General features: G+C 47.9%; 1 protein-coding gene across 1 annotated transcript; it reads right to left on the bottom strand.

Annotated features, from left to right (window-relative positions):
- Positions 1-2,392: 2,392 nt before the first annotated feature.
- Positions 2,393-9,964, bottom strand: LOC117714396 (NUT family member 2-like). Its single transcript, XM_034511131.2, has 7 exons — positions 9,907-9,964; positions 7,240-7,948; positions 6,129-6,257; positions 4,834-4,973; positions 4,116-4,411; positions 3,588-3,704; positions 2,393-3,166 (listed from the first exon to the last, which is right to left on the bottom strand). The coding sequence occupies exons 1-7, from the start codon at positions 9,962-9,964 to the stop codon at positions 2,393-2,395; spliced, it is 2,223 nt and encodes a 740-aa protein (XP_034367022.1).
- Between the last annotated feature and the right edge of the window lie 620 nt (positions 9,965-10,584).

Below are 10,584 nucleotides of genomic sequence, written 5' to 3' on the forward strand. Positions count from 1 at the left end.
GTCACCACCATCACCATCACCACCACCACCACCATCATCACCACCACCACCACCATCACCCCCACCACTACCACCATCACCACCATCACCACCACCACCATCATCACCACCACCACCACCACCACCATCACCACCATCACCACCACCACCACCACCACCACCACCACCACCACCACCACCATCATCACCACCACCACCACCACCACCATCACCCCCACCACTACCACCATCACCATCACCACCATCACCACCACCACCATCACCATCACCACCATCACCACCACCACCACCACCACCTCATCATCATCATCCCATTGGGAGATTTCTCGGGTGCTTCTGTTTTTCTGTTTCTGTTGTTTCTAATTTTACTGTGGTCTGAGGGCAGACATGATATGATTTCTAACCTTCCTGTTCCTAGCAGGTGTGTTCTATGACTTATAACATGACCTAGGTTGGTGAGCATTCCATGAGACCTTGAGGAGATTATGTGTCCTGCTATGTTGGGTGACTCAGTCTGAGGATGTCAGTTATGTCATGTTGAAGGAAGGCTGGTACTGCTGACCCTACAAGTTTTCTGTCTGCTGTCTCTCTCCTTTTCTGATTTGGTGTCTGGGAGGCTCCAGCTAAGCTCTGTGCTCCTCTGCTTCTCCCGGTGGTTCTGTTAGCCTCACTTCCTGTGAGTCTCTGTTGAGTGGCTTATGCACACTAAGAAACACAACATCATGGCACAGTGACTATATTGTCATATATATGTCATATATGCTGCAACCCCATTATTTTCTCTAGCTATAATGTCTGCTCTGTGAGAAATCAGCATAGTTTATTTATACCTTTGATTATTTTGGTTGCTAGAGATCAAACCAGAGGCTCTGTGTTTGCTGGAATCTTTTTTAATGTAGTAACCCTCTGACCAATTCTTGATTAGCAGAAGCCAGATGTGTCTTTCTGTATGTGTCCTTGTATATTTTTTCATGGGTATATGTGTTCTTGTGTGTGTGTGTAGGTCAGAAGTTGACATCAGATCTCGTCCTTGATCACCCTATACTTTATCTCCTGAGACATGGTCTCTCACAGAGCCCAGAGACTGCTAATTCAGCTGGTCTACCTGCTGTTTATTCCCTTTGGGTCCAGTGTCTTGGCCTTCTAGTTGCTGGGATCTGCCTGGATCTTTTATGAGGGGTTTGGGCTTCTGAGCTCTGGTCCTTACCCTGAAATAGCAAGCACTTTTTCTGGGGCTATCTCCTAGCTCCCACATTTACATTATTTTAATTTACTATTGTCGGTCTTGACTGATGATCTACTTTATAGTTAACCACAGTGAATATGGTAGCTAATAATAAAGCTAAGTTATATTGTGACCAGTTGACACATCAATGGTCTAAGTATACTAACTGCCATTTTGCCGTGTCCTTTGTTCCTGTTTTTGTTTTCTATGTTTTTGACCTTTGTGATGTAAAAATGAACATTTTTTTTTGCTATTACCTATTTTGTCTCCCTTCTCCTTTTTTTTTTTTTTTTTTTTTTTTTTTTTAAGCATACCATAAGTTCTTTCAGTTAGTGATTGCCTTAAAGTCCCCAGTAAAGAAAAACCAAGTGGGGCTACAAGAGAGCATCCACAAGAACAGGCTCCTCCTGTTGCTGCCAGGGAGCCTGGTGTTTGCAGACACATAAAATGGGAGCTGGCTAAAGGTGTCAACTGAACACCCGCAGACAGCTATTGGCCCCTTCCTCTAAATGTCAGGCCTTTTCCTCAAACCACTCACACAAGAAGTCCCTGGCTAGCTGAGGACTGTATTACTCTTGCAACCCATGTCTTTATGGGAACAGAAAAAGTTCCCTAAGAAATAGGCTAATTCTAGAAACTGGGTAATGGTCCTTAGGGCTGAAGGCTGGAAAGCATCTCTCTAGCCAAAGGTTTTTGAGGACACAAGTAATGATAGCATGTTCTAAGTAGTCCCTGTAACCAGACAGGCTTTGTGAGAGGGTGAAGGTAGGATTCCAGGAGCTGTTAGTCTGCATTCTATCTGAATCAGTGAGTAAATTTAGAGCACCCCAGAGCATGGACATCTTCAGGTCTTCCCCTCAACATCTTCTCACTCCAGGTAGCAGCATGGGCGTCAGAATAAAAGTAGCAGCTCTGACACCGTTTTCAATGAAGCTACCTTTATTTACTGTAACTTAAAAACTCCTAAAGTGATATCACCCTCCCAGTCCTTGCCCCACCCCTCATCCCTGTGTTTATTTCTCAATGCCTCTAACCTTCTAGATCTACCCTTGGCAGCAGCTGGATCAGTTCTGAGTGAGCAAGAGCTGTGTTTTTCCTCACTCTGGGGTTTGGGATAGAGGCAAGGTGAAATCTCTGCTCACTTTTAGGGGATATCACACAGGAGGCTCAATACCTCTTCTTCCTCTTTCTCTTACGGGTACCTAGTGGCTCATACTTCCTCTTCTGAGACTGTGAGAGGTAAGCCAGCTCCAGAGCTGAGAGTGGGCCTTCAGACACCCCATTACCAGGCACTAAGTTAGGCCTCTTAGCCATAGGAACCAAGCCTTCAAAGAGAGCTTGCTTCTTAGACTTGGCAATTGGATATGGATCAGGGCTAAGGCCCCTTATCTTTGGACATGGTTTGGGGATACAAACAGAATCAGAGAGATCTACATATGGGTACATTTCCTCATTTAGTGTCCAGGGCACCAGCGTCAACTGGGAGGCCAGGAGGAAGGACAGGCTGTACAGCTCGTCGTCGTCATCGTCCTCAATAGTTCTGTCCAGTGGCCCATGGAGGTCCTCAATAGCAGAAGCTTCTCTGAGGCTCCCTGTACATCTGGATCCTGGGCTTTGGTTATGTGTTCCTCTGCCACAGGGAATACCAGTGGGTCTGATGTCTGCCAGTGGGGGTGAACTTTGATTACTTGGGAGGACAGCAGCAGGCTTAAACCCCCATATTTCTGCACTGGTGGCTCCAAGATAGTGGTGGTCTAAGGAAGCCATTCGTGAGGAACCAGTCTGTGCACTGGCTCCTCTTTGGACACCATGCCCATCTCTCTCTGCACCTTGGCAGACAGTCAGTACAGAAGCACTGGCAGGTATCTGAGGGGCACCAGGATTTGGAGGTGCTCTCTCAACTTCTTTCTTCTTCAAAGCCAGGCAGTGCTTCTCCAGCAGCTGCAGGAGGAAATAGGTACACAAGACTCAGTACAGGCTGGAAGGACCAGAGGGGCAATGCATTTGGGTGGAGTTAGTCAAGGGAATAGTCAACTCTCTCTGAGTGTCAGAGACAGGCTCTGGGGGGCTGACATGCTTGGTTCCTTGCGGCTGTTCACTTAACCCTGCCATGTCCATACCTACCTCCCCTTCTGGCAGGATGACTTGTAGGTCAGGATGAGTCAAGGTCACATGGTTCTTATGAGCATGGTCTTCTTCCCGTTTACTTGGTGTCCCTCAATGTCCCACTCCATTTGGGGTCCTTCCTTCCCCATCCAGTTTACCTATGTCTCTCTATATCTTGTATATGTGGTATCTGGTTGCCTCTTTTCTCCCTATTGCTCCTTCCCCATTGTCTTTGGCATTCACCTTCCCTGTCTACCTGGTCAACAGTGAATTCTTCCTCATGCTCCAGCTCCTTGGTTAGAGCCAGTATATCCATTTCTGGTTTGGTAGATAGGATTTCTGCCACAAACTGGGGGTTTATTATGGCCTCCACCTGTAAATAGAAGTTAAAGGACTTGAGTGCCAGGGACTGAGAACCTCCAAGCCAAGAAGACTTCTATCTTGTCCTACGTTGTTGACAAGTCATGATGGCTACCAACATTCACACACATATGCGCACATACACGCACATACACACATACATACACATGCACAGACATGCACACACATGCACACACATGCATGCACACATACACACATATGCACATACACATGTTCGTGCACACACATGCACATACACACATGCATGCACACACATACACATGCATGTACACGGGGTAGGGGAGGAAGAGAGGGAGGGAGAGGGAGAGAAAGAGTTCTGCAAGTATGGAAAGCAGGCTCATTCACAAGGACTAGGTGCCAAACTTAGAATCTATCCCACACCAGGGCTCCAGATGTAACTCACTTGCTCAACAAAGTGTTTCTGTGAGCACAGCTCATCAATGTAGCTCAGGAGTCCTGCATCTGAGTACAAGTCATCTCCTTCCTGCTCTGGCCCACTGTTCTCATCTTCCTCCCTTTCCTTGGGCTCTCCTGTGAATGACTGAGGAAACCCCTCCAGCCAGTCCATGATATCCATGTACTCCCACACAGCTTCAGGTGGAATTTCCATGGGGGTCTCCGTCTTTCGTAACTGCTGGTGTCTGAGCTCTGGGAGGTGGGCAGGGTCAGTCTTGGGGACAGTCTTCATGGAGGTACACTCTAGGAGGTAAGAAAGCATAATGCTACATGGATGGGGACCACTGACACCCCAGACAAACGATGCAGGGCATATATAGTTCAGGGGAACTAAAATGGCCTAGGGTGAGCCAAAACAGTCATCTTTGAAGATCTGTGAGAGGGGACATTGCACAAAGTGATATGCAAGAGGTGAACATTTGGAGTCACCAGTATTTCAGTGCCCAGGTTCTGATCACATGGTGTCTGTATCTTTGGGGAGATGAAGGCAGAGGAGCAACGATCATGGTCAGTTCAGTGATTACCCAGTTCAAAACCAAGGGCTGCAAGGAACCCCAGGCTACATAGCAAATACCCAATCCTGAAGAAAGAAGCCTATGTGTGACAAACATCTATTTTCACTGATTTGGCCTCTGCATAGAAACCTAAATGTTTGTGAAGCCTACCTGGTTCCTCAGCCACCTCAGAAGCTGGGAGTCTTGGAGGAGCTTGCCTTGGTGTGGTTGCAAGAACTTGGCACTGGATGCCCCTCATTACCTCTAGCCTTGAATTCTCCATCTCTTCTGCACTCTCAAATTCTGTGAACCTAGAGATGAGGGAGACCAGGGCCCGGCATGGGAGATTACTGTAGTGGTAATGTACTTTGAGATAACTCTTCTGGCTCACCCAGAGATAATGTGTTTTGAGATAGTCTGGTACAGTCTCATGAAGTTGCTGATCTTGGGACATAACCATAGCTCTGGGGAAACCTAGGTCCCTTTATACTTACAGGGAATCAAATAAGTTTGAGGTGTCACAAGCAGGGCTTTCATGTGACTCCTCATTAAGTGACATCTTGACCTTGCCTAGAACCACACAGAAAAGCTAATTGACTGATGGAATATATCAAGAACCTTGGACCAGAGGTGCTGAAGCTGAGACTGAGAGACAAGGGCCCAGGAGATGTCAGGAGAGAGCAGAAGGGAAGCTGAGTGGTGTGGTTGCTTCCCTCTGAGAGATGTTCATTGGCTTGTGTGCATGAGGGCATCACACAGCACACAGGCAGAAAGAGCAGAGACATGTCCTCAGAATGTCTAAGAGGCATCCTTCTCCTGTGTGCTATCTTGAGTCTTACCCAGTATGATATATTAGGATCAACTGAAGCAACTCTCTTGAGACACAGTAGTCTCTACTGTCAAAAAGTGGTGGCTCAACTATCAGGTACCGGGCACAATGGTCTTTACTGTCAGGTAAATAGCATTAAGACTTGTGGGGTATGTTGCCTTTGCACATCCCACAGTGCTAGAGGAGATCCTATGTGCAGGGTAACTGCAATGGCCTAGGGTGAGCCAGAACAGTTTTCTCTAAAGATCTGTGAGGGGAGATGTTGTAGGAGGTGATATATCTTGAACTCATATGAGAGAACACATGGGGCCCACAATATTTCAGTGCCCTGGGACTGTAATGGGTCACTTCTCCCACCCTGACCCTCAGCAGAAAGACAGGGATAGATACTCATGACCAATAAGGTCAGAGCTGCTGGGATTATGGAGCAGATAATCCAGCACTACAGGAAGTGAGAACAGGTCCCTGGACAGCAAGGTTACCCTTCTAGCAGGGTGTGGGTAACAAGGTCACCAGACCCAGCTTTAGCTGAGCAGAGCCCCCCAACACATTACCCTCTTCAAGATGCCTGACTCACCAGACCCATTCACATCTAAATAGCTCCCCATGTACCCTCCTTTAAAGCTCCCTGACTCACTTTTCTGCCATCTCAAAGAAGATCATCCGGTCATAGTTGCTTGTACACTGCCATTCCTGAAGACCCCTCCACAGGCCTTCCTCCACATTCATGGTGGGCTTCCTCCGGGCCAGGGACCGAAGCACTGGACTGTAATTCATTGGGACCATTCGATCTAATGATCAGCTTATACTTCAGCCCCAGCAGGCTCATCCCAGACACATTTATTGTACCAGTTTATTGTGCCACTGTACCAATGTGTAGAATCTTAGCCTCCAGGAGCCCATAACCATGCAGCAAACATCCACACAAAGATGTATGTCTGTTTCTCTGGCTGCCATATGAATTCTCCATGTATCACCATGTAGGGGAGAATGAGTGGGGTTTGGGATCCCAACATGGAAGAATGGGTAACAGAATAAAAGTAAAAGTTATTAGAAATGGGACCTTGGGTAATACAGGTCATGATGTGGGGCTCCCAGGATGGGAGAGTGCTTTTCTGGGAAGGGAGAAGAGACTCTCAAGTTCTCTTTTGGTTCAGTGAGGCAACCATGGGCCCTTAATCAGAGCTGGTTCTTCTAGGCCCTGCCTGGGTCTCTAGTATCCAGAACCATGAGAATACAGTGTCTGTGCTTTCACTCATCTAGTGTACCTGGTCATGTAGGTAGGTCATGAGAGGGCTGGCAAAATGTTCAGAAAGATCTGGAACCTAGGGTTAACTAGGGCAATGGTGCAAATGTCTGCTGAAGATCAAAGTGGAGTAAGAGCCCCAAAGATTTCCCCAGGATAGGCCTGGTAACTTTCTGGCCTAAAGGGAATTCCCCAGAACAGTGAGGTGGGGGACACATGTACAGGTCTCCCTGAAGTCTGGTGTTCTTCCCAACTCCTAAACACCCCAGTTCATGCTAGAGAATGAAAAGTTAAGAAGAATAATTACCCAATGGAATCAAAGGCCTATGTCCAAACCCTAGCTACCAGGACTTCAGGACTTCAGGACCCCAGTGTGACATAGCTGTTCCTCAGAGTGTGGCTCTCTGAAGTGGCCCCATCAACTTCAGCACCTTTCCTTGTCTACCTCACCCTCATGGTGCTGGAACCCCAGGAGGACCTTCCAGCCACCAGTGGCACTCACATGAGGAAACAGGAGAAAGCTGCCACATCAGGAGTCTGGGGCAGGTGCCTCTGGACCAGTGTCTTGATATGCTGCCAGCGCCGGAAGTTCCCATAGACACTGTCTGGTTTGGACAAGTAGTTTTCTGGAGAGTTGGCTTGGATGTTGGCTGGGCCACTCTCACCATATGCTCCTTTTGGAGGTGGTGCTGAGTTCACTGGAGACCTGACTGGAAGCAGCTGGACCACTTGCTGTGTGGTGGGAGGGCGAGGTCCCAGGACCCATGTTCCTTCTTGGGGCTGGACAGCCGAAGCAATTCGGGCATTTATGAAGGTGTTTGCAGCAGGTATTGTCATGAAAAGTGAAGCAGAGCACCCCACACTCCCAGCTTGGGTCCCAGGGACATTACAATTGAGAGGCACCTGAGTGAAAACAATGTTGGCATTGTACACAGGCTGGACAGGCCTGCCTAGTGTTCCAAGTTGTACAATGTTCAGAGGAACAGCGGTATTCAGGGCAGTGCTTCCATCTTCTGCCACCAAAGACATCCCAGGCAAGGCAGATAGGACTAAAGGATTCCTGGGAGAGATGCCTGCAGTCACGAGGGGTGCTGGGGGCTCCCAAAATATCTGGGGTGCTGGTTGGGGGGCAGGTGGGAGAACAGGCAAGGTGGCAAATGTAGGCATGGAGGCACCAGGGTTGACAGTCATGTTCTGTCCCAATGGAGATGCTGTGAAGATAAAGGAGAGAGTGGATGGAAGAGGGAAAGGACACAGGAGGGTGGCTCTCTGATCCTGGTAGTCAGTGGAAGTTGGGGGAGAGTCGTGGGGAAGAGAAGACTATATCATTTGCAGATGTCCCTGAGTAAATTCCCTGCTGGGTTCATCTGGCTGAGCATCCTCTCAGCAAGGATCTTCCTCCCTATTCACCAAGATTCCTGGATCACTGAGCTGTCTGTGGAGAAGAGCCCTTGGCTTTCCCCACCTCCGAGAGGCTCTTTCAGGAATCCTTGGCAGAAAACTCAACAGTGTTCTAGTTCTCTTCCCACTAATGGATCTGCTTTTCTCTCCGTGGACCGAGCGCATGTGCTCATGGGAGGCAAAGCGCCATCGAGGAGGGCCAGTTTCTGGAAGAGCCTCTTTGAAGGCAGCAGGTTTCAAACATTTTGACCTCAGCCCCTTCTGAGTGTTCCTTTCACACCCTCAAAGCTCCCTCCCTTTCTAGTCCGCACAACAAATCCAAAAGCAACACCGAGCGATCCTCCAAACCAGCACTCCAGAATCCTGGCGGGGACCCCGTAGCATGCCCTACCGGTACTGCTGCTCCCGCTCCTAATACCTCCCACGGAAAACAGCAACAGAATAGATTCAGCAGCCCCACTCTGCCTGATGATCATTGGTCTCCACCACAGTTGGGAGCCGTTCTTTCCCACAGTACTGGTGTGTAAGACGGCCAGGGGTCCAGTTGCTGGACACTCTGTCCTTGTAAGGCCTGCGGTGACTGTGGGAGGCTGTAACGGAATGGTGAGTGGAGGGGCCGTCCGGAGGTTTCTGGGATTATTATAGCTACTGGCATTGTCATAATTTGGCCATGAAATCTTGTGAGCTCCCACCAATATAAAAGAATGATTGAGGGGATACAGTCATGAGCCAGATGCCAAGCAGGATGTAGTTATCTTAAAGTTATTACTGTTCTGCAGGAACTCACAAGGACCACATCGAAGAAAGCCGAGTCCAAAGAGTCTGCACATAAACAAACAAACAAACAACCAACAACAACAACAAAAAAAAACCCAAAGAGTCTGCACATGATGGCCAGGACACACGTTCTAGGTCTGCTTAACAGTAACAGTAGAACATGTTCCAAGACAAATGGCTCCCACTAAAGCCTCTGGCCAAAGGAAACCAGCCACCTCAGAATCCACTAAAACCAACAGCACTCACATCCCATTCCATTATCAAAGCAGTGTCAGGGAAGAGAGGCTTCCTGTCACAGTTAAATGATGGGCTAAGGGAACTGCAGAGATACTGCCAAGACAACACCTCTAAATTGATATTTTAAAACGTAGTCTAAAGATTCGGGACAAACACCCACATCTTCCTTGGTTGATGCCTTCTAACTCTTCTGCCTCTGTAGAATTAAAGACAACAACCACCTGGTAAAGGAGAAAACTTCGCTAGGTGGGAAGGTGAACTCTGGACTGCCAGTTGATGGAGTAGTCTCTACTTCTACCGAGAGGACCCCACAGAGCTGTTTCCTATCTAGCCATTTGTCTGAACTGTCCTCCTAAGGTCTAGGGTGGCCCAGTTAAATTCCTAGAATCCGTAATTTCATTGAGCAGGTTCCAGCAGCCAGGAGAAGTGATCCAGAAATCAGCTGTTGCCTAAGAACCTTCTCTGGACCACTACAGTGAACCATCCCATACACCTATGAACTGTGCTCAGGAGACCTGCCTCCCATACAGGGAGCATTTGTCTAAGTCTTCTCATGGTTTCTTTGGATGCAGTGTATTTCCTATGACAACTTAGTTGCATCATGGGCTCTGTTCATCAGCGGCCAGGTGAGATGTCCTTGCAGAAGTCCAGAGCTCTCTCCCCCACTCCTTAGTCCAGTCAGTCATTTCTAGTATCAAATTTAAATTGCCTTTGTCAGAGTGTCAGGCCCCATACCCTGACACTCCAGGCTTACCTTCTGAAGCTATTCCTATAGGCTTGGACAGTAACCATGCCTGTCTGCTCAGGTCCATAGTGAGAATATCCAGATAAATCACACCCAAGAGTCACCAGTATGTGGCAGATGCTCAAGAGAGCCAGCCACAGCTGAGAGAAGAGTTTGAAAGTAAACAGCTCCAGAATGTGGCACACAACATTCTAGAGTGGGGGAGGGGCAGGAAGTAAAACAGGACTTGGGGAACATTCCATGAGGGGTTGCAGCAGGTGCATAAGAACCTTGGGGTCAGTTCAAATGATGCACCCTTGTTGGAGGTGATTGTGCTTGCTTGGTGTTTGCCTCTGGGTAAAATTTAATTTTTTTTATATTCACAAAACACTCACTTATTCCTCTTCTCTCATTCCTTCTTCAGTAGACCTTGTTTGATCCCCTTCATCCTGAGTCCTCCATCCCTTCTACAGAGGGTAGGCTCTTGAACATTTTTATAATGTTTACACTTACTCTGAACAGATCACAACATATATTCAGACAAATACTGAGCGTTTAGGTAGTGGAGGAGTACAGTGTGTTTGGAAATATGATGTTGGGAGATCTGTGGATCTTCTTGCCACCTGTATACCATTCATTACAGACCAATCTTTCTGTGTCCAACCAGTGCAGTGCTAGGATGTCTGGACCCTGCCCATGATAGTCTCT

Source organism: Arvicanthis niloticus, chromosome 8 (genome assembly GCF_011762505.2).
Source record: "Arvicanthis niloticus isolate mArvNil1 chromosome 8, mArvNil1.pat.X, whole genome shotgun sequence".
Classification (NCBI taxonomy): Eukaryota; Metazoa; Chordata; class Mammalia; order Rodentia; family Muridae; genus Arvicanthis; species Arvicanthis niloticus.

Coding starts and splice junctions, on each gene's coding strand:
- LOC117714396 (XM_034511131.2), bottom strand. CDS start 9,964: ATGGACCTGAGCAGACAGGCATGGTTACTGTCCAAGCCTATAGGAATA. Junction 4,412..4,833: donor TGAGGTGGCTGAGGAACCAG/GTAGGCTTCACA, acceptor CTTACCTCCTAG/AGTGTACCTCCATGAAGACT. Junction 3,705..4,115: donor AGAAACACTTTGTTGAGCAA/GTGAGTTACATC, acceptor TTCTATTTACAG/GTGGAGGCCATAATAAACCC.